Source organism: Zootoca vivipara, chromosome 10, assembly GCF_965207765.1.
Source record: "Zootoca vivipara chromosome 10, rZooViv2.hap1.1, whole genome shotgun sequence".
Classification (NCBI taxonomy): domain Eukaryota; kingdom Metazoa; phylum Chordata; class Lepidosauria; order Squamata; family Lacertidae; genus Zootoca; species Zootoca vivipara.
Genome location: NC_142593.1, coordinates 7,038,868 through 7,062,111, shown reverse-complemented (window position 1 = coordinate 7,062,111; position 23,244 = coordinate 7,038,868). Strand labels below are relative to the sequence as shown.

Sequence of the window (23,244 nt, the reverse complement as noted above, 5' to 3'; positions counted from 1 at the left end):
CATACAGTCCTCTCTGCCTTCTCCTGTAGAACCTCCCCTCCATGTGTACTTTTATTGTAATGGTTTGTATGTTTTAATACATAATTAACAAACACACACACACACACACAAATAGATAGATAGATAGAAAGTCTTGATGTTTACTGGTAATTGTTTTTTTTTAAATTATTGCTCCCATCCCCTGTGTTTTAAACTGTATCTGTTTTAACAATAAGTCACCTTTAGTCCCTGTTGAGGAAAAAGGCCGGGTATAATAATAGTGGAACAGAGCTACACTCATGTGAAATGGGATTGTATTTTTACAGCCAACACTTGAAATTACACACTGCTTTAAATTTGAAGTTTAGCATATTAGAGTTCATTAAATGATGATAATCATTTTCACAAATCACCAAGCAGCTGACAAAAACACAAAGTGTGCCAACCTTGATAGCTTGTTCAAAGTTAAGAACTTTTCGATTAACTTGGTTTCCAATCATACCAGCATCCATCTTGGGATCCATCATTTCAATAGCAGACATTGCTTCAAAAAGACCAAAACTAAGGAGAGCAACACAAACAGAAAAGAAAACCTAGGCTGGAACTAATCAATTCATATATAAGGCAAAAGTTGTTTCAAGGCGTAACTGTGAAATACTGTGAAATAAAATCAAAGAGTTTATGCAATGTATTTTGTATCATGCAACTCGTGAGTAATCACCTTAAATTAAGTGAATAGTAAGATGCCCTAGTAAGATGCAGAACGTATATATGAAGTCTTCAAAAACATTTTAAAGAAAGGAATTGGGAGATTCCACACACTGAGAAGCAAAATACCAGCTAAATTCAGAATTAATGAAGCAGTAAGATTATTCATTACTATGGATATACCTTAGCAGTTCAATCGTATTCATGACCACACAGAAGTCCCACTGTGACACTGGCAAGTGTCCTTCCCTGGTATAGGGATCAGGAATTTGTTGCCCAACAGATGTTTTTGGACTTCAGCTCCCAACAACCCCAACAGTAAAGCAAACGGTCAGAGATGATGGAAACTGTAGTCCAGGAATATCTGGAGGGCCTCAGAGGTTTCTTATCACTGATGTAAAGGAATTAGCATTCTCAGGGAGGAGACTTCATCTATGTCCGCAGATGTCAGAGTTTACATTGAAATCAAATCTGCTAACGGACTTAGGTATTCCATGCATGCGTAAAATACATATAAGATGGACTGAAATGACTGTGAATGTCATATCCGCAGTGAAAAAAATAGAGTGAACAAATGTAACAAATATAGAGCATGGGTTTAATTGTTTTCCATAATCTGAATGATTATCATCTTCATCTACATTTACAAAACTTTTACAAATGTATGTTATGTGCCCAAGCTTTCTGAGGTTTCAAAGCTTTAAGAAATCAAGGACTTAACTAAGCAGTAGAATTAAGAATTATGAAAGAGGCCAGTTAAAACAGTTCCAGAGATTAATATTTTATCTATAGTTATTTCTGACTAAGCATGTTTGTGGCTGAGGCATAAGAATCTGGTTTATCTAGGAACCGAATACCCCAGTCCTAAACAGATTTTTTTCCTGAGCAGGTTATTAGCTGCAAGTATGACTATACCATATTTATACAGAATTAAGTCCTCCCAAGCTCAACAAGTAAGTGTGCATAATGCTGAAGCTCTGGGTTGCTTTAAACAGTTTTCAGATTGATAGCATAAAACAATGTTAATTAATGTTCTTTAAATAGCTAACAGATTTGTCAAGAGCACATGCTTAAAAGTAAGCACCACAAAAACCAGTAGAAGACACTCCTAAGTGTTTGTTTCAGATTAAGATGCGAGAAATACATTACGGGAACTTGTTTTTAATGGTTCACTCACAGTTTGTCATGAAGCAACTCGCCCAACTTCAATTCTACAAGGAAATTAAAAAAGAACAACTCAAAAACTTTACATAACTACTCACAAAAATTATTATACTGTATATAATAAAAGAGAAAGAAAAATAAACTGGGTTGGTTTTGATGTAATGGTAAGCTACAGTTTAATATTAAAACAAAAGTTAACTTTCCCCAACCTTGGCTCATACATTTTCCCCATACTTTGTGAGCAACATGAGTTTTCAATTCTGGCTTATTTTCACTAACCACAGTTTAGGATCTAGAAGACATATTATACTGCAGTTAATCTAAAAGAGAAGTAGAATCTTCTGATTGTCTCCTTAAACTGAGCTGCAGGACTCAGAGAAATAAGTAGAAAGATGAAGATAAATAAGCATAAATCAATATTTAGAAAATAACTTTTAAATCCAGGGTTTTAATGAATCATAACAAAATACACTGAACAATTCATTGAAATTGGGATGCGGGTGGCACTGTGGTCTAAACCACTGAGCTGAGGCTTGCCAATCGGAAGGTCGGTGGTTCGAATCCCCACGACGGGGTGAGCTCCCGTTGCTCTGTCCCAGCTCCTGCCAACCTAGCAGTTCGAAAGCACGTGAAAGTGCAAGTAGATAAATAGGTACCGCTCCGGTGGGAAGGTAAATGGCGTTTCCATGCGCTGCTCTGGTTTCACCAGAAGTGGCTAAGTCATGCTGGCCACATGACCCGGAAGCTGTATGCCGGCTCCTCGGCCAGTAAAGCAAGATGAGTGCTACAACCCCAGAGTTTTTTGTGACTGGACTTACCAGTAACTATCAGGGGTCCTTTACCTTTACCAAAATACACTGAGCAATTCATCGAAATTAGGGCTCAGGTTCAACACATATATACACATCTAGTGTCAACGTCGCCCTTCTCAGAAAAAGAGGAAGGTAAGCCATTCGTGCCTCTATCATAATAATAACCAAGAAGAAAGTACCGGTATAGTATTTTTGAAAGAGGGTTGCATGAAACAGAATCTGGCATGGCTGATTTTTTAAAATCTCTGGGCCAGGGGACCCATTTTAACCTCTGGACCAGGCATCCCCAAACTTCGGCCCTACAGATGTTTTGGACTACAATTCCCATCTTCCCTGACGACTGGTCCTGTTAGCTAGGGATCATGGGAGTTGTAGGCCAAAACATCTGGAGGGCCACAGTTTGGGAATGCCTGCTCTGGACCTTTGATGCACAAGAAAAAGGGGAAATCCTGATTTTTCAACTTTCTAGTTTTCCCACTATCCACACACACACACACACACACACAGCCTTTTGGCAGCCCCCAAGAGGGCTTCAACCCCCTAATCTCAGCAAGCGGCAAAAAGCAGCTGCTGCCACTAATTAAAGTGGATCGTTGACACATAGGGTGAGAGAGTGATGGAGGGAATGGGAAGGGAGTTTTCAAACTGGTCCAAGTCAAGTCCACAACTCTCCACAACTCTCTTTTAAGTTTCCACCTGGCATGCCTCCCCATCAAAGCAGAGGCAAGTCAGCAGGGGCGGCGGCAGAATTCATTTGACACAGACTCCACCTTTTTTATTATTATTACAAGGACAGTATCTTTCAGTTACAGAGAATGTATCATATCTGCCCTCTAGACGTTTTGAGGTTATACCGGTAGCATCAACTTGTGCAGAGAGAAAAACCTTTCTGGGGGGGTTTAATTTACCTCTACAGCAGTCCTCAAAGTCTTGGGTGATATCTATCCAGCTTGTGTTACCCTTTTCCATCTTCTCAGGTATATTGAGCTCCCAAGCCGAATCATCATCTTCTACTGAAGCCTTCATAACCATGATCTTAACCTGCAAGGATGTGGGGGGGGGGGGGTGCAGAAAAAGAGATCATTCAAACCTGGTCCTTCGGAACCGGGGAGAGGAATGGAAGTGCTTTATTTCAAAAGGGGCCTAACTGTGCTCATTTGTCCTGTCACTGTTGTTTTAAATGAGGTTTTAAGACTATCATGGGGGGGAGGGATCCAGTTTTAAAACCTGGCCGTGGCGTGTTAATTGCTGACACCGCCCCCCACGACCAAGGAGGCTGGAGGAGAGACGCCTCAGCAGCCGCCCGTCTTAATCCTGAGGCGGTGCCTCCTCCCACCTGCTCTGCCGGGCGGCGGAATGAGGCTCCCCTGCCCCGAAACGACCACTTCCCTGTCCCGCCTCGGAGCGTAACGGCTGAAAAGGGAAAGCGGGGGGGCGGGGCGGCCGACCTTCTCCCCCCCCCCCCGCTCTCCGCGGCTGCCTTACCTGAGTCGCTCACCTCGCGCAGCACAGCCGAAGGAACCCGCTTCCCCTCCCACTCTCATACACGGACCAGAGAGAGAACGCCAAAGCGCCGGCCCGCCTGCTGCGCGTGCGCAGGATCGCATCCTTCCCCACCTCCTCATGCGCGCGCACCTGCCCCCTTCCCCGCAACCAACCCGTTGTTGGACGGACGCCGGATGTCGCGTACTTCCTTTGGCCGTAGAGATAAGAAATAAGAAATTCTTCCAAGAGATTGGGACCGGACTTCCGGGTCGCTTCCTTCGAAGTCGTTCGTTGTCGGAGCGGGGGGGGGGTGCGCGTCAGGGGAAGCTGCGCCTGGAAGCGTTTGGAGGAAACCGGGGCTGCGTGTCTCGCGCGAGGGGCTCGGGTGTCCCGCGCTTTCCTGTCCTTTCGCACCCGCCTGACCGCCTTATGGAGGGAGATGCAGGACGGGCTCCCCTCAGGGATCGCCCCGGGCTTGTTCCTGGCGCTCTTGCAGGTGAGTGTCGTGCGCGAGAATGGCGGCTGGCTCCTGGGGCGGGGAGGCTTTTTTTTGGAGGGGGGGTGTCTCGAGGGCCGCATTCGCTCAGGGGCGACCTTAATGGAGGGCGGACCAGGACGATAGATCAAGGGTGGTCCTATGGCTGGGGTGCAGGAAGCTGAGAAAGGTTGGAAGTGTGGTAAAACCTGAGGGCAGAGATACCTCGCTCCTCCTAACGGTGCGGCCAAGGCTCCAGCTCTGTCGGGTTGTTTTTTTAATATATATTTATTAAGTTTTCCATGTTATAATATTAAATACATCCTTAAGAAACTCTTTTCATTATTTGCTCATGCGAGCTATCGACTTCCCTCCATCCTGCTTGATGGTTTTCATAATTCCAGATTCAGGTAGGTAGCGGTGTTGCTCTGAGTCAGTAGAAATATATACAGTATATAATTTTTTTTTAAAAAAAATGTCCAGTAGCACCTTAAAGGTAAAGGGACCCCTGACCGACTCTGGGGTTTCAGCGCTCATCTTGCTTTATTGGTAGTGGCCGAGGGAGCCGGAGTTTGTCCACATACAGCTTCTGGGTCATGTGGCCAGCATGACAAAGCTGCTTCTGGCGAACCAGAGCAGCGCACGGAAATGCCGTTTACCTTCCCACCAGAGTGGTACCTATTTACCTACTTGTACTTTGACGTGCTTTTGAACTGCTAGGTTGGCAGGAGCTGGGACGGAACAATGGGAGCTCACCCTGTTGCGGGGATTCGAACCGCCGACCTTCTGATTGGCAAGCCCTAGACTCTGTGGTTTAACCCACAGCGCCACCCATGTCCCTTAGAGACCAACTAACTTTGTTCTTGGTATGAGCTTTTGCACACGAAAAGGTGCTACTGGACATTTTAAAAAATATTTTTTATATATATTCATAATTCCAATTTTATGTCATAGCATTTGTACCTTTTCCAGTTTATGTTTTTCTCCTTCATTTTATCACATATTTTAAAGAAATGTAAAATGGTAATAAACATTAACATTACAAGTCTTCTTACAATAACGCTGCTAGTGTTGTTACCGTAATTGTTTACAATTGTCCTTCGAATATTGTACAAATTCGCTCCAATGTATTTGGAAAGCTTGATCACGCTAGTTTCGCGTTTTCCCAGTCAGCCTCGCCACTTCTGCATACTCCATCATCTTCATCTGCCATTCTTTGATTGTTGGTATGTCTTGTTGCTTCCATTTTTGGGCTAATAGAGTTCTTGCAGCCCAGCTCTGTCAGTTTTGATATCATTTCAGAAACTCTGATATCCTTAAGAGCATAGAAATACACTTTATTGTCATTTATCAGGCCATCCAGCACAGCATAAATAATTTGTACTTATTGTACTTCCTCTTCAACAGCTAGTTCTAGCCTCTAGATTCAGGTAGGTAGCTGTGGAAATATATAAAAAAAATTGTCCTGAAGTGTGCATGCACACGAAAGCTTATACAGTGGAACCTCGGTTTATGAACACCTCGGTTTACGAATTTTCGGTTTACGAACGCCACGGACCCATCTGGAACGGATTAATTCACTTTCCATTACTTTCAATGGGAAAGTTCGCTTCAGTTTATGAACGCTTCAGTTTATGAACAGACTTCTGGAACCAATTACACCCATGCTTCGGGTTAAGTACGCTTCAGGTTGAGTACTCCGCAACCCATCTGGAACGGATTAATTCACTTTCCATTACTTTCAATGGGAAAGTTCACTTCAGTTTATGAACGCTTCAGTTCATGAACAGACTTCCAGAACCAATTGTGTTCATAAACCGAGGTACCACTGTATTTTGGATGCTCCACATACCTTGGGGGTCCCCCAAGACTGCCAATACTTCCCTCTTGCATATGTGTAGTGCCAGACAATGGAACTCATACCTGGATATCTGAATTAGAGGGAACAATACCAGATAAATATACTTTTTAAAGCCCACATTTTCCACCACAAAAGGTGTCCAAGGCATCTCGCAACTATGTTACAAGTCACATAACCAGAGAACAAATGCAACCAAAATAATTATTTCTTTTTCTTCATTTTTTTAACAATCTTTATTTTTATTTTTTCCTTTATTTCTTCCTTCCTAAATTAAGAAAAATTAATTTAAAAATAAGTTAAAGAATAAAAAAACACAGAGACACCTTAGGTGCTATTCTCGACAAAAGTTGGAGTGTTTCAATGAAGTGGACAAGAGCACATCTCGTCTCATGTGCAAGGTAAGGCAACAGGGAAGAAATTGCCTCATATAATATGCTAACTTTTAACTGTCTAGCAACTGAGAAGTTAGTGAGACCTTTTCCTTGAATTGAAGGATATTAGAGAGATGTCATATGTTAAATTTTATTTTTATTTATTTATTTTTTAAATGTATTTATTAAAGATTTTTTCAAACAAAAACATACAAAAATACAAACACAAAAAATACAAAGTACAAAAAATACAAAAATACAAAAACTTTTAACCCTTATTTCTAATCTATTGACTTCCTCATTCCACCTCCTTCTGCTATTCTTTACATATCTTCCTTAGTAAACTCTAAATCTTATAAATTTTAATTTCAGTAGTAAGTTCTCTAATTGATTAGGGATTCTAAGAGTTAATGAGAAATATGCCACTGAATTAAAGCAATTTAAGTTATAGACAAATGTAAACACTGTCCAGGAGTCAGCAAACGAGGCTAGAACTAAAAATTGTCCAGTAGCACCATAGAAACCAATTTAAATTCCTTCTCGGTACAGTGGTACCTCGGTTTATGAACACAATTGGTTCCGGAAGTCTGTTCATAAACTGAAGTGTTCATAAACTGAAGCGAACTTTCCCATTGAAAGTAATGGAAAGTGGATTAATCTGTTCCAGACGGGTCCGCGGAGTACTTAAACTGAAGCGTTCATAAACTGAAGTGAACTTTCCCATTGAAAGTAATGGAAAGTGGATTAATCCGTTCCAGACGGGTCCACGGAGTACTTAACCTGAAGCATACTTAACCCGAAGCATGGGTGTAATTGGTTCCGGAAGTCTGTACATAAACTGAAGCGTTCATAAACTGAAGCGAACTTTCCCATTGAAGGTAATGGAAAGTGAATTAATCCGTTCCAGATGGGTCCGCGGTGTTTGTAAACCGAAAATTCGTAAACCGAGGTGTTCATAAACTGTGTTCATAAAATGCTTACAGTAGCAGTTCTGTATATTTTTGCTGCATATCCCATTTGGTCATGTAAAAAGGCAAAGTTAAACTTGATATAGAGCTACAAATATATACGGTAACCTCATTTAGAACACACAAAGCATAATTGAAAAGTAAAAGGACTTACAAGTGCACACTTCTGTTGCACTTTGGAGAGGCTTTTTGTTTATCAAGAAATATTCTAGGCTGCTGCTCATCCAAAGGGTCATACATATAGACCCAAGCCCCAAACAGGGTGAAGTGGCCCCCTCAAGGGGAGCCACCCCCACCCCCATTCCGCCATCCAGATGGACTGGCAGCAAAGCTCTGCAGAACGTCTCCCTTCCTGCCAAGTAGGCGAAAAGGGAGGCGTTCAGCCACCTAGTAGTGTAGTGGAGTTTTGCAATCTTAGAATATCACCACAAGGTTGTTAGGTAGTGCTGCTGAATGTGAGCATATGATAATCAGTTCTGAAAGATCTGCGCTGGTTGTATTTAAGGTTTTGCTGATGCTGTTTAAAGTCCTAAACAACTTGGGGCCAGGCTACCTGAGAGAGCACCTCCTTCCGTATGAACCTGCCCAACCACTGAGATCTGTAAGTGAAGCCCTCCTGGTTATACCCGTTAGGCTCGTCCCTACTCTTGTGTAGGACCCTGGTAGAGACACATGCCCGACTGGCATGTTCTCTCCCTCCTGGTCGATCGTTTGGGAGCTTCAAAAGCTTTCTTCAGCCCAAACATCACAGCGACTGATATCAAAAAGAATCGGCACACTTGCAATCCTGCAGAGTATTGGCGGTTTGCGTAACAGACTCAGTAGCTCAGCATTTTGGCTAATCTGCTTTATTTACATATAATACACTCGGAGCATTCTGAATTAGCTCCTTCCTCTTTCACATCAGACAGCAAAGAGAAAGAAAAACAAAGGCCAGTAATCCTACATTCCGAAACACAGTAACTAACACAAAACATCCTGTCTCCGTCACTTCCCACTCTGTGGAATGAAAACATACACTGTCATGTGATAGACAACAATCCCATGACTGCAAACACTGAGCAAGAATCCTAACAATACCGCAGTCTGTACATATTCATCTTCTGGTAACTAGCGGGAGGGCTTTCTCTGCCATGCCAGCCATTCCATGGAATCACTTCCCCTCAGAGATTAGGCATGCTCTGATGGTAATGTGCTTCTGACACTGGTTGAAGACCTATTCATTCACTCAGCCTTTGGTCCCCATGAAGTAGTTTACTGCATTTTAGTTACTTGTGAATTCTGATGTACATTTTATCGTATTGGTTTTCATGTACTTTTATTTTAGTTGGCCATGAACCATTTCTATATTTTTTGATCGTTGGCGACATTTTAATGGTATTAATAAATTGCAATGTGGAATATCATTTTTAATGTACCGTGGTAACAAGAAATGAGTTTCCAAAAAATTTGTGATGAATAACAATAGTTAATTATGTGTAGAATTCTTAACTGTAGAAAGTATGAAGAACAACTATGCATACTGGATTTGGAAATTATGAGGAATGTGTATAAAGGCTCCAAGAAAAATGTACAAGCGTGGGAAAGACGATAACCTGCTACACAGTCTATTATTAGTATGTTCATTTTAATTCCCAAAGGCTAGATTATTTCTATTTGTTTTTTAAAGATTGCCATTTTTCCTATTCAGGAAGCATTCAGAATCAAAGTCAAACCATTCCAATCTCCTATGGGTTGGGATACTCTCTGTAATTCTTCTTAACCTAAAATAAATCTATAGCCTGTCTTTCTGCTATACAGACATTCAAGTCAAATTTGTAAGCCACCATAACACATTATGAGAAGCCCCTAACAGAAATGAGCAGTTTGTAAATGCACGTACAGTAAAGATGACATGAATAGCAATTAAAACTACGGTAGTAATATCTAAACACATTAGTATCACTGGGCATAGATGGCAGGAGATTGTGTCTGGGCAGGGAATCTCACAATTGGGGTAAGGACGAGACAGACCATGCAAGCACGGGGAAGCCTGCTTCCGGTAGCCAGGCCCTCAGATTCAGAGAGGCCTGAGCTACTTCCAGCCTTGGAGGCCCTTAGCCATAATAAAAATAAAAAATGATGATGCATTTAAATATACAGTAGTAAGGTATGCAAGTAGATAAATAGGTACCACGGTGTCGATGGTGTTTCCATGCGCTGCTCTGGTTCACCAGAAGCGGCTTAGTCATGCTGGCCACATGACCCAGAAGCTGTACGCAGACTCCCTTAGCCAGTAAAGTGAGATGAGTGCCGCAACCCCAGAGTCGTCCACGACTGGACCTAATGGTCAGGGGTACCTTTACCTTTACCTCCTTTAAAAAAAAAGTTGTTTCTTTATAGAAACAGCTGGTCTAAGAGAGTGCATTGATCACTTCCTGGTTATGTGCCAACAGATCAGATAGGGATTTTTTGTTATTTGGTATCGATTTAACTAATAAAGGGTTTAATATGATCAAATCTAACTCTTACCAAATCCTGTCTCTTGAATCTGCAACTCTAAGCTGAGAGTGTGTGTCACCTTTTGGTTCAATGCACATAAAAACAAGCTGTGAAGCTTATCAAATGTCAAAAACTAATAAGCATCTAAATTTAATGCCCTCTTTGGTCTTGAAGCCCACCCTGGTCTTGCCTATGATTGACTCTTCCGGCAGCACCATGAGGCAGGGAGAATAAATGAAGGCAGAAATCGGTATATGGATGGTGCAGCAAAACTAAACCTTGGCCCTAGCAGGAGGGATGATAGATAGCTTGGGGAACAAGACAATGATACAGAACCATGTAGCGTAAATGCCACAGAGTTGAGCATTAGTCCCTGAGCAACTTCTGAAATATACCAGTAAGATATGAACAGAACCACCGGGCATGGTGCTTCCAACCCCCATTCCAGACAAAAGCTAGAAGCATAAGAAAGGATGCACTCAGTCTCGGGACATGCCATCCACAAAAGTTGCCAAAGTCATTTCAAAACCAGTTTGGAAGCCAGATGGAAATGACACCAGATAAGCTGTATCCTCCTGCCAGAAGTTGCACCAAAAGGGTTTAATGAAGGCAAGGATCAAAGACCTAGCCCCAGTAAGGATGACAATTAAAACTCAGTATATGAATGTACAAATCACTTCATCTTTGCCTTACTTGAATAGCCATTACCTTACTTGCTAATGCTGTGTGCCAGTAAATAACATCTGACAGTGTGATCCTGTACAAGACTACTTCAGAGTTCAAGGGGGCCTACATTCTGGCAAGCAGGTATGGAATTGTACAGGACTTCCAACAAAGGAAACTGTGTCACCTAGTGACAAGCAGTTAAGATGGATGGAGAAAGGACTGGACTTTAGAATACAAAAATTGTTTTTGTTAAGCTATTAACTGTGAAATCTAGAGCCACTATAGACTCCAATACTAAATACATTTATTTGGAAGAAAAGCCTATAGATGGAGTATGTGTGTTTAGGAATGGGTGGTATGGTTGTGTAAATATAGAGGATAAATAAAGCAAACTGCAGGATTGTGGTTCACAAACATTTCTTCTGTTACATGCTGTACTTTGTGTTTCGATCCACTTTCATTGGAATACTAAATTTGGAATGTCTACTGCCACAATATAGGAGGTTCAACATTTCCAGTTGTCATCATCAAAATAAAGGCCACAATCCAATAGAGTCAAGTACACTTAAAACCATTAATTTCAACAGGCTTAAGTGCTCTTAATACTCTCTTGGATAGTCACCAAACGTTTGCTCATTCTGTTTATGTATGCACAGAAAGAGACCAATTTAGTTTGACGTATGTGAATAGTGATTCATTTTATTAATGTCTCCTGAAACAATATAAAACAGATGACCTCTTGAATTATGACATTTATCCAAGAGCACATCTACAAGTGAAACTACACTGATACTTTCATATTTGCATGCAATTATTTATAAAGAAATAGCATAAAGTTGTCCTTGTAATTATCCTCTTTTCCTTAAATGTTGTTATTACTTTTGCAGTAAAATTCTTAATCATGTTACATACCCAATGAACATTTTGATAGGAGTATGGTTATGATGCTTTATACATTTTAATGATGTCTGGTTTAACTGGGAATGGACAACGTTGACATCATATGCACCCATATAGTTGTGCCTTTCCCTTTTTTCCAATGTTCTGAAAGGAGATAAGTCATATATCCCTATGCAGCTTGGGACCCTCGTACCTATGGGACCGCCTCTCCTGGTATACCCCGCGGAGGACCTTAAGGTTCACAAATAGCAATATTTTGGAGATCCTGAGCCATAAGGTGGCTAGATTGGCCTCAACTAGGGCCAGGGCCTTTTCAGTATTGGCCCTGACTTTGTGGAACGCTCTCCACAGGAGACCAGGGCCCTGCAGGATTTGACATCTTTCCGCAGGGCCTGCAAGTCGGAGCTGTTCCGCCTAGCCTTTGGGCTGGACTCAGTCTGACCACTATGTTTTTCCTCCCTTATGGTTTTGATTTGGGCCATTTTAAAATGAGGCTGTTTTTTTTTAAAAAAAAAAATCTTACATCTAAATTGTATTTTAATCCGCATTTTAATCAATTGGTTTTTTTTCTTTTACGTTTTATTGTAATTGTAATTTTATTGATGTCAGCCGCCCTGAGCCCGGCTCTCACTGGGGAGGGCGGGGTATAAATAAAAATTATTATTATTATTATATATGAATATTATTCCTTTCCCATATTGCCTTGTAGGTTTTGCTATGGGCTGCTACCAGCTTGAATATACAGTAGACAATACTACATTTAGGGTTTTTTTATTGACCTTGAAGAAAGTGTGTAATTTGTAGCATTGCATATTTAGCATTATTGGACAGTCAGAGCTGATCCACACTCCAAGTGGCATACATTTTAAATTACATTTTTCTGCAGCCCTGAAAACCTGAACTCCATATTTTTTAAAATACCGGTGTATATAATCTTGAACTAACGTTTTGGGTACCTTGCGTCCGACCTGCTCGAGACTGCCCTGATACGCTTATAAAACTGCAGATTATTACAATAATCCTGCCAATGTTCTTATCTGTTTACCATTTATCTGTAAATATTCAATAAACCATTTTCATTCTTTTATAAAAAGTTTGTTATCTTGATTTCACCATTTCTGCATATTCCATTAGTTTTTGTATCCATTCTTCCTTTGCTGGGACTTCTGCTTCTTTCCATTTTGGGGCGAGTAACGTTCTTGCTGCTGTAGTAGCATATATGAATAAATTTCTATACAGTTTGGGTAGTTCTGTCCCTATAATTCCCAAAAGAGCTTCTGGGTTTTCTTTACAAACATTTTTTAAACATCCTTTTCAATTCATTATATATCATTTCCCAGTAAGCTTTAGCCTTACTATAAGACCACCACATATGATAAAAAGAACCTTCTCTTTACGTTTCCCACACTTATTTGATTTAGATTTATACATTTTTGCCAATTTACTCGGTGTTAGATACCATTGATATATCATTTTCATATAATTTTCTCTTGGACCATAGCATGCTATAAATTTTTTTATCCATATTCTGGGTGGATTTTATTTAAATCAAATCGATTTAAATCACTAGTCAGTAAGACTTGATTTAAATCTCTCTCTCTCATTTTTACAGAAAGACTCATTCTTGCTGGTATAATCTTAATATTAACAACCAGATGAAGGTTTCATTTTTGGAATTATATATTTTCAGAGTAGTTTTTACACTTATGTCAAAAATTACGGATTTGGTTATACTATTAGAAATACATAGACAGATAAATACAGTATGAAATTACTGTGAGGTTTATAAGTTAACTTTATATTTGGACAACTTCTCTGCTGTACTTTATTGGAAGGAGAAAAATAAAAAAGAATAATAGAATCAGAGTTGAAAGAGACCACAAGGGCCATCCAGTCCAACCCCCCTGCCAAGCAGGAAACACCATCAAAGCATTCCTGAGAGATGGCTGTCAAGCTTCTGCTTAAAGACCTCCAAAGAAGACTCCACCACACTCCTTGGTAGCAAATTTCACTGCCTAACAGCTCTTACTGTCAGGAAGTTCTTCCTAATGTTTAGGTGGAATCTTCCTTCTTGTAGCTTGAACCCATTGCTCTGAGTCCACTTCTCTGGAGCAGCAGAAAACAACCTTTCTCACTCCTCTATATGACATTCATTTATATATTTGAACATGGCTATCATGTTCAAGAATCATTTCCTTAATAACAATTTAAACAATTTAAATTGTAACATTATAGCATATTGCTCCATGTTAACACCATGTTAACTGATGTGGTTAAACTATTATTATTATTTTTTAAAAAACCCACCTTAGACTGAGTTTTAGCTCACAGATGAGAAACTTAAAACAAATCCTTATTTCCTGATAAATAGCCTTTGGACTATAATGCAATTTAAATAGATTTTTCCTCCAGAAGCATTTCATTTTAAAAATCCAATTTATTTATTTTTAAATCCGATTATTATTATTTAATCCCACTGATTTTTATCCACCCTGTCTATATTCCACAATCATTCCCATGCTTCCTTGTCTATATTTGCCAAAAGAACTGTCGGTATTTACACCCCCCACCACATGTGAACCTAAGTCCTTATTTTTTATTTACATTATTTCTTCACAAGTAACATTATTTATAACTGAAGGAGAACCTGGAGGCCCACCCAGCTTTTGGCTCCCAGGAAGTTGCGGCCTGAGGCCGACGCGGTCGCGAGTGCGCAGGAGAACCACTTGCCCTCCGACTCTTAGGGGCGCAGGGACGGGCACAGAGAGCGCGCGGCGGCGGCGGCCGTGCGCGCGCGCGGACGGGGTGGGGTTGGGACGGAGAGCGCGGTGACGTCTCCAGGATGCGGACAGGTTCCTGCCGCGTCCTTCGCCGCCGCTTGAGCTGGGGGCGGAGCCCGAGGTTCCCTCCGTGCGGCTTTCGGCGGCTGCGTTGTCCGGAGCCGGCCCGCCGCGGCTCACCTGCCTCGCTCCGTGGCCCGCCCGAGAGAGCCTCCGCCGGCGCCGCGGGACCTGCCCGGGCGCGGCTACGCTGAGGCCGAGGGGGGGGGGGGCGCTGAGGAGGAGCGGCGCCCGCCCTTGCCGAAAAGGAGGTGAGGGAAGGAAAGAGAGCTTGCCTGGCGGGCGGAGGTCGCGGCGACCCCTCTGAGGAGGAGAGGGGCGCCTAGCGCAGGGATGGGGGGGGGGGGAAGCGGCTGCCTTGTTGGTCCCTGCAGCTTCTTTTCACAGGGAAAAACCTCCTTTTAACGAAAGGCTTCACGGCCATCCCGTACCCGACAAGTTGGTCGTCCCTTCTTTCCCACGGCTGCTCTCCCCCGGGGTAGCTTTGAAATTGGCCCCGTGGCGTTTCAATGCGGGAGTTTCCGTGTGGCGCTCCTGTTTAGTAAGCAAACTTTGATTAATTGTTAGTGGCCTCATAAGCTGCTGCGAGGCTGTTGTTTTAATGGTGGTTGATTTTTTATTTATTTATTTATTCTCGGCCCCTGTGCTTTTCCATTCCACGAGAAACTGGGGGTGGTTTGCGCTGGCAATATGATAATGCAAATTGGGATAGCATTTGAAAAAGGGAGCCGGCCAGTAAAGCACAGGTGGGTCCAGCCACTTGCAGCACGGGCACCCGTGTTGTGGGAACTCCCATAGAACAAAATAGAACCCTCTTGTCACTACTACTTGTCCAGGCCTGTGTGAGCCTCCCATACCCCCAGCCACTTCACCCACTCTGCCTGGTGCAGGTCTGCTGTGTATTCTGGAGAATGAGAAGCTTGTGCGGAGGATATGGGAAGTGTGTACAAGCTTTTCATTCCCATGGCCATTACCTCTCTGTGTGTGCCTAGGCAAGGGAGGAGACAAAAGTGGCTCTAGTGAGCCATAGGAGAAACCTCTGATTGCAGATTGTGCCTTCACTATGAATCAATCAAGCCCCTGATATACAGCCAGAGGAAAAGCCAGGTCTCATCATGCTATTTTCCAAAGGCCGCCTGAAACAGGATGGTTCAGAAGGGCTTTGTGATCTAGCCCACTAGGTTTTGCAGTTGAGAATTTCTACAAATGAGGTGTCACTATTGGAAAAGCTTCACTTTGAATCAATGCCTGCCCTTCTGGGCTTCAGCTGGAGATCTTAGGCAGGCACCCCCAAACTCGGCCTTCCAGATGTTTTGGGACTACAACTCCCATCATCCCTAGCTAACAGAACCAGTGCTCAGGGATGATGAGAATTGCAGTCCCAAAACATCTGGAGGGGCCGACAGAATAATAAGATTGGTTGCAATCATTTTCCCGTAATGGTGTTGAGTTCAAGATTTGAGCTTCTTGGTAAAATGACTAATCAAATGATAAAGGGTGGAGTGACTCAAAGATCTAGGAAGCCCATGGTTTGCACAGAGATTCAGTTTGGCTGAAGGTCTGCATTTTGAGCAGTTGCAAACCTGAGTGACTCTGGAAAACTGATTTGGAAGACTGATGCTGTCTTTGAGCAACTATAAGCCATATTTGTGTGACCTTCAAAACTTTCTCATAACAAGTTTGGATTTTTGCACACACTTTCAAATTGAATTTATGTAGTAAAACTATAATGTAAAATGTTTAAATTGGAATTGATTAATTTTCTCTAAAGTATTTACAGTATAAACAATAACTCGCTCCTTGCTTGTATTTTATTTTGCCAGTCTTGAAATTACATTGTAAGTGCAACTAAAATTAGGTCAAATACTATTAAAATGGTTCAACTCATAAAGTTGCTGTTCACAGAAGCCACTTCTGTCCATTGGAGATTTCCCTGAACTGAAGGGAGAGGAGCGAGATTTCTAAAAAATTTCACCTTTCTACTGCTGTCTGATGTAGCACCATCTATACTTTTCCCAGAGGGCTCATCAACAGCTATCTGGAACTGAGTCTGCTGGACCCCATGAGCCTTCTATGAATGGAAGAACATTGTTAGATACAGCCTCATAGTAAAGTCAAAGCAGTGCAGTCCATCTGTCTGCATGGGCCTCCTGTGCAGCTCATTGCTTGTGTAGGAGAGGAACAGCACCAAGACAAAACAAGGAAGGTCCAAGGTACACAAAAAATGTGGTTTCTCGGGCCCACTGTTTTGAATGGGGAAAACATGGGGAAATGGCCTTCCACTTACTTCACCACAAAGTAATTTTGAGGAGCAGGAAGGGGAAAAAAAGAAGCTTCCTCTTACCTCCTTCATTATTTCTTACTAGTGTAATTCAGCCCGTTGAGTAAACGGGCGCTAGAACATCCCGGGGTTCGGAGAAGCGCTTGCGCAGCGCTTCTCCGAACCCCGGGACCTGTTCTTCCTGTCGGTGGCAGGGGGACAGGTACAAAGGAGGAGAAAGCAGCCCTTTCTCCTCCTTCCTTCCTCTCCCCCAGCCGCCGACAGGAAGGAGACATCCCGGGGTGCGTAGAAGCGCTTGCGCAGTGCTTCTCCGAACCCCGGGACCTACGCCGGGGAGGAGAGGCTCCTTCCCCGCCCTGGCCTGGCCTGGCTTGGCTTGGCTGGAGGCGGCACCGGGGGCGGCCGCGAGCCCTGCGTTGGCAAGGCGGGAAGCCCCGTTTCTCCGCGGGACACAAACGCCTACCTCACCGCCACTGTTTCGCGGCCTCCCGCCGTCGCCGCGGACCCATCGCTAATCTCACGGGCCAGGGAGGGTTGTGAGGAGGAGGAGGACCAAGATGGCTCCATAGGGCTCCGGGGCGGCGGCTGCGGGAGCCGGACCGGACTCCTCAAAGGCGCCCTTCCTCCCGCCATTCACCTCCGCCGGCCTCCACCCTCCCTTCCCCGACGTGCCCTGCAGTGAGGCGGTGTCCGGCCGGGAGCGGCGGTTGGAGGAGGCAGGGGGGGAGCGTGTGCGTGCAGTCTCTTTGTCCAGTCCCTGTGTCCGTGGGACACATGCGCAGTAGCGCGGACACAGGGACAGGACGCAGAGACACTTGCACATTATTATATAGGATTGCAAACGTTTGGGATTTAGAAGCATTGCAAAAGGACACCAACAAACTAGGCCTATGCCCTTTAGCATCACTTGTTGGCAACCACCCAAGACGGTTTGCATTGCTAACAAAGCTCTTAAGCTCTTGGCTAAGCCCATCCCCTTGTCCCAACAGAGGGAAAGCGTCAAGTCTGCAGTTTGCAATAGGCAGTTTTGTTCATCTGTAGTTACGGGTTTAATTTTATAAGCATTGAAATGAACTGATTATGGAATTCTGAATATTTTAGTTTCCATCAACTCACCGTAGCCAAAATGTATTTGTTCAGCATTTTAAAAAATTATTCTGTCAAAATCAACTAGAGAGATGGTTACCTTTTCAAATGGACTGTGTTCTCTGAGATATTTTATGCCACCTTGTTTTTCTTCATTATTCTGAATTTCCCTTATAGTGTTTTTCACATGTCAGCTTCAGATCTTTCAAAAAGTTAGAGGAAAAGCACAAGCGAGAGTCTTACCATGCTTCATTTGGTTATCACTAAGACAGCTTGCTCACTCCACCCTAGTACAGGATGTGTCTGTCTGAGATAACGGTTCTTGATCCATGTAAAGGTCTCCAGGAAGGTATCTACTGTCATTTTGCATGTGTGAGCGCACTAGAAGTCAAAAGCGGCTTTTTTATTTCTCCATGTTGCTGTGAGACTGATGCACTGAGTGGCTGCAAGAAGATAATTCATGTTGTATTTGGCCAGAGATTTAGCTGATTTATTCCTCTATATTATCATATGAGCAATGAGCCATTTGCCCTTTATTTCTTACAGCAGCTATGTAGAAATGCTTTTTTGTGTCTCCATCTCATTATTCTGCTGAAATGTTTGATCCTGAGTATGGTTAAAGCCCTTAAATTTCACGGGTTCTTCTCATGCAGTGGCTACCCAGTGAGAATTAATGCTTAATTCTCCATGTTTGCTGTTGAATAGCAGCAGCATGGAATAATGTCATAGAAAAATGACTCCCATGCTACGGATACAATTATAAAAGGTCTCTGAGAATTGGTGAGTGTTGATATTTGTATATAGCAAATGTTGTAGGACCTCTTTAGGCAGAAAACAGATATTCTGGACTAAGCAAAATTGAGAAAGAAGGAAGGAATGGGAATGATGTAAGAACTGTAAGCAGTATAACATCAGTCCTCATGAAAGACACTAGCTATCTATTTGCTGCTAGGCCCAATTCATGGTGTTGACTTTAACATTGAAAGCCCTAAATGACGTAAGGCCCAAATACTTGATGGCACTCCTCCTCAAATCAGCCAGGTCAGGCCCTATGGGTCTGTCTTGTGGGCCCTTTGATTGATTATTCTATACTGCTTAATATGTTAAAAATTGTAGAAGAAATTGATGCAACAACAGAAACTTAAAATATCACAGAAGCACACAGTTACATAGACATTAATTCTATATATTTATGTATCTAAATCAATAGCAATTCATTTTCCTTCTGACACACCCTCTCAGCCTCCAGGTTCACCCACCCAGGGTCCAAACAAACTCTCAGCTCACCCACAAAAGTCTCAGAAGAAGAGTTTCTGGAAACAGCAGACATCACCCCAGTGCCTCACTTAAGACTTGCTTCTTGGGGACATGCCCAAGGTGGATGGTACTTTCTTATACTGCCCACAGCTGCGTCCCATTTAGCTGCACTGTGCACATCCACTTCCAGGTACAGCAAGTTTGTTGAGTTTTCTAAGGAAAAACTATGGGAGCATAGGAAGTTGTTTATATCTACCGGTAATCAAACTGTTGGTTCATATAGCTAAGTATTGTCTACACTGACTGACAGTGACTGTCCAGGATTTCAGACAAAGTTATTTCCCAGCCCTACTTTGAGATGCTGGGGATTGAATGTGGGAACTGCTTAATTGTTTTGTAGTATTTTTCTGTATATTAGCTATACTGCAGAATTTTGATTACCGGTATATCTGTTGAGTGGATGTTTTTGCATTTTAAAGTTTTACTTTGTAGTAAATTCAGGTGAGTGTTGTATCTCCAGTTTTCACCTTCATTTTAAAATGTTATTAGTCCTATGTGGAAGTGTCAATACTATACATTCCAAAACAGTTGGTCTATTTTGGGAAAGGTCTTAATGAAGTTTATGATTTAGAAAAGTGAAATGCGATTTTAAGTATTTGATACTATAAAAAGCAAAACAGTGTTTGATATATTTGGAGCATGAATTGGTTTTATAACACAACAGCCAAAATAAAAATATAGCTGGAAAGGGTGGCTAGCCAAAGATGTTACCAAACAGTGCCATGTATGGGTCGAGCATTTCTTGGCCAGCAACCTTTGGAGCTTAAGCACTTCTTCCTCCCCCCTGCATATCTGACTGCAAAGGAAACTTCCTGGTTTGTTAAACCACATTTTCTGTGCTTGGTTGTCATGGCAAACATGTGGTTTAATAAACCAAGAAGTTTCCTCTGAAGCCAAGTGTGAGGAAAGAGGAAACATTTGAGTTCACAGCTCATTTATTTTTCAAGAAACCATACATCTGATATCAATGTCTGATATCAACTGACTTCCTTGTCATGAACCTTCCGTATGGGGCAGTGATATACAGGGCATAGGAAGACCCATACTGTTTGTTTTTGGCCAGGATATGATCCTCAGAGGGCACTGAGTTGCTTTCAGAGCAATTTGTCTGACAGTGAGGATCAAGGATCAGAGTAAATAAGGGACATGCTCTGCAGGACCTGGGAGAATTCTTCCTGCAAAAGAGTGGGGTTGTGCAGCCAGTAGATGCAGAGCACGCAGATTGCACGATATCTGGTTCCCAGGCATTTCTGAAGCTCCCCAGGCCTTGAGGACGGATTGTGTTATGTCAGTACAACATAATATTTTTTTTGATTGTGTCTTTAGTTTATAAACTCCAGTTTTGCTGATTTAAGTAAGCTAAGAACTTTTTGGACTAGAACACGGATTCCCCCCCCCCCCAGTAGACTGAAGACTAAATGAGATGAGTACGTAACTGATAACAACTCCCTGGTACACAACCATTGAAGTAATGTTTCTCCAGTAAAAAAAGGGACTTATCCATTAAAAAGGTTAGTAGGAACACATGGGTGGCACCTTCTTAGTTCCAATTTATGAAAACCTTGATTTTCCAGTAATGATAAATGCAAGCAAATGACAACTTGGTGTCTGTTATGAAATCATTTAAAGAATAATGAGTTTAGAGACCCCATTATAAGTAAATCTTTGGTGAATAGAAATTATGGGTGGTTATGAAAGCAAAGCATATTATTCCAGCAAAATAAATTATTTTGATTTTACTTAGTAATATAGTTGAGAACATACTAGCACCTATTAACAAAAAATAAGCTGCTCACAAAGATGGAAAATTCAGTATTCTGCAAAACATTTTCCTTTTAAAGCAGGTATGCATTCAGTAATAAAAACTGGATTTTTTCGCTGAAAACATGGACTAGAATTTGGAAAAGCTTTTGGTACTAATAGCTTCTTATATATAACTAGCTGTACCGGACCACGCGTTGCTGTGGCTCCGTCAGGGCCCCCGTTTCCCAGGACAAACGCATGACGCAACGACACCCCTCCCTCTGTTGCCCTGGCGGGTGACGTCATATTCTCATCGCGTGATGTCACCCTCCACCCTGAGCCCTCTCTCTCCCCCTCGCATACCTTATGGACATGTTGGGGAGGGTCTGCCCAGTTTCCCCAGCGGGTGAGGGGGCAGCCAGCCACCCGCTCCCAGTACCCTCTGTGCGCTCGCATCGGAACGACGCCTCCGTGTTCCCTGCGGCGTCCTGGGAGTAAAGAATGTACTATAGTGTCTGTTGCTTTGACGTCCAACAGATGGCGCTGTTTTTCCACAAAATCATGTTTTTACCTGTCACAGGTGTGACATCTATATAATTCGCATGCAATGTTATGTCAAAATTTCAAGGCAATCGGTCAAGCACTTTCAGAGATTTTTGGCTATGTACAGATGGACATTTACATTTTTATTTATATAGATTGATTTGATTGGGTAATGTTAATATCAAGTAGCTTCTATGAGGGGTGGTCAGAAAATATTACATATGGCATTTCCTGAATGAAAAGTTCTAATTTTCTTCAGGATTTTGTACGGAGCTGCAATTTTTTACATTTACTATTTTGGGCCAGAAATGAGTGAAAAACTTCAGCATGGCAAAACCTCCCTATTGCCAAGAGGCACAATAGTCTCCTATTACTCTCCTTAGCAATATTTTCCACTGATTGCTTATCCATGTCTTTTCCCACAGTCTCTGCCATCTTTGTCACTGCTACACCCTCTTTAGCAGGCACCTTTGCTTTTTGCTTAACCCAGGCATCCCCAAACTGCGGCCCTCCAGATGTTTTGGCCTACAACTCCCATGATCCCTAGCTAAGAGGACCAGTGGTCAGGGATGGTGGTAATTGTAGTCCAAAACATCTGGAGGGCCAAAGTTTGGGGATGCCTGACTTAACCAATGGCTACAGCTACATTTTTTCCTGACATTTTTGTTCCCAGGCCCTTATAAGGCTGTATTTGCTGGCTATCTTGGTTTCTGCAGATGGTGTTATTTCTCCTGTGTTTTCTCAAACATCCTGATTCTTATACTAGAATTTGAGTATACTTACACACTCTTCTTCTTTTTTCATTTTTGCCGATCATTAAAGATGTTGGTGTGAAGAACTAAGCTTTCCAGATTGATATGAAGAACTTTACATGATGAATAAAATAAAAATGGCATCAGAAAAAAGGTAAGGGGATTGGGGAGAGATGCAGAGGTTGTTTAATCTTACTTGCAGGATTTTTTTTTCAACAGCTAGGTTTGTATTCCTTGAAGATAGCTTGTAAATGAACACAAAGCCATCAGGCTTATGCAGATGATTAAGAAAAAGATTTCCCATTTCTGAGGGGCGTGGTGCCCCGATGAGGAGGAAAAGGATAAGGGAAAAAAGAAAAAGATTTTCCGTAATAGTTGGTGACCTGTAATTATAAATTTTATTTAGTTTTTATTGTGTGCATATAATTGCCGCTTTGATATTTTAATGAATTATACAAGTACTTATATGCTATCCATGTAATTTTACGATAACCCATTGTTTTTTGTTTGAACAAAACATACCATGATCCCTGGTTTGGAGTAGATGCTAAGATAGGGATTATCATGCAATCCACCAATGGTCACAGACTCACTATAGGGATCACAGTGGGAACCACCTCAACATTTGCGATAAACCATTAACTTGTGTTCACCATGATACCGGTATGTGAACTGGGAGATTGGATTGGATCCAAGGGTTGCATGAGCAGACGGCTGCTCTTTTGATGCCCCTCCTTTCCTTACTGCTTTACATACTACACTTCTGGTTAGAAATTAGTGATGGCATCCTATAAACTGACACTTCCTATGAT

The 23,244-nt window shown here is 42.2% G+C and overlaps 2 protein-coding genes across 16 annotated transcripts in view; one reads left to right on the top strand and one right to left on the bottom strand.

Annotated features, from left to right (window-relative positions):
• Nucleotides 1-4,222, bottom strand: part of NAA35 (N-alpha-acetyltransferase 35, NatC auxiliary subunit) — a 28,139-nt gene extending 23,917 nt beyond the window's left edge. Inside the window, exons 1-4 of one of the 3 annotated variants that reach the window (XM_035100156.3) lie at nucleotides 4,000-4,222; nucleotides 3,572-3,704; nucleotides 1,865-1,898; nucleotides 426-540 (exon numbers count right to left, since the gene is read on the bottom strand). In XM_035100156.3, coding sequence (XP_034956047.1) covers nucleotides 426-540; nucleotides 1,865-1,898; nucleotides 3,572-3,695 — 273 coding nt within the window. In that variant the 5' untranslated portion in view covers nucleotides 3,696-3,704; nucleotides 4,000-4,222. The remainder of the gene's footprint in view (nucleotides 1-425; nucleotides 541-1,864; nucleotides 1,899-3,571; nucleotides 3,705-3,999) is intronic. The other 2 variants (XM_035100155.3, XM_035100157.3) reach the window with 2 other exon arrangements.
• Nucleotides 4,223-4,359: 137 nt separating this feature from the next.
• Nucleotides 4,360-23,244, top strand: part of AGTPBP1 (ATP/GTP binding carboxypeptidase 1) — a 62,228-nt gene continuing 43,343 nt past the window's right edge. For 6 of the 13 annotated variants that reach the window (XM_088653037.1, XM_088653041.1, XM_035100145.3 and 3 more), the window contains exons 1-3: nucleotides 4,507-4,644; nucleotides 8,329-8,424; nucleotides 22,503-22,586. In XM_088653037.1, coding sequence (XP_088509163.1) covers nucleotides 22,552-22,586 — 35 coding nt within the window. In that variant the 5' untranslated portion in view covers nucleotides 4,507-4,644; nucleotides 8,329-8,424; nucleotides 22,503-22,551. Of the gene's footprint in view, nucleotides 4,645-8,328; nucleotides 8,425-14,746; nucleotides 14,962-19,319; nucleotides 19,525-19,900; nucleotides 20,906-22,502; nucleotides 22,587-23,244 lie in introns of those variants that run through there. The other 7 variants (XM_088653038.1, XM_088653034.1, XM_035100148.3 and 4 more) reach the window with 6 other exon arrangements.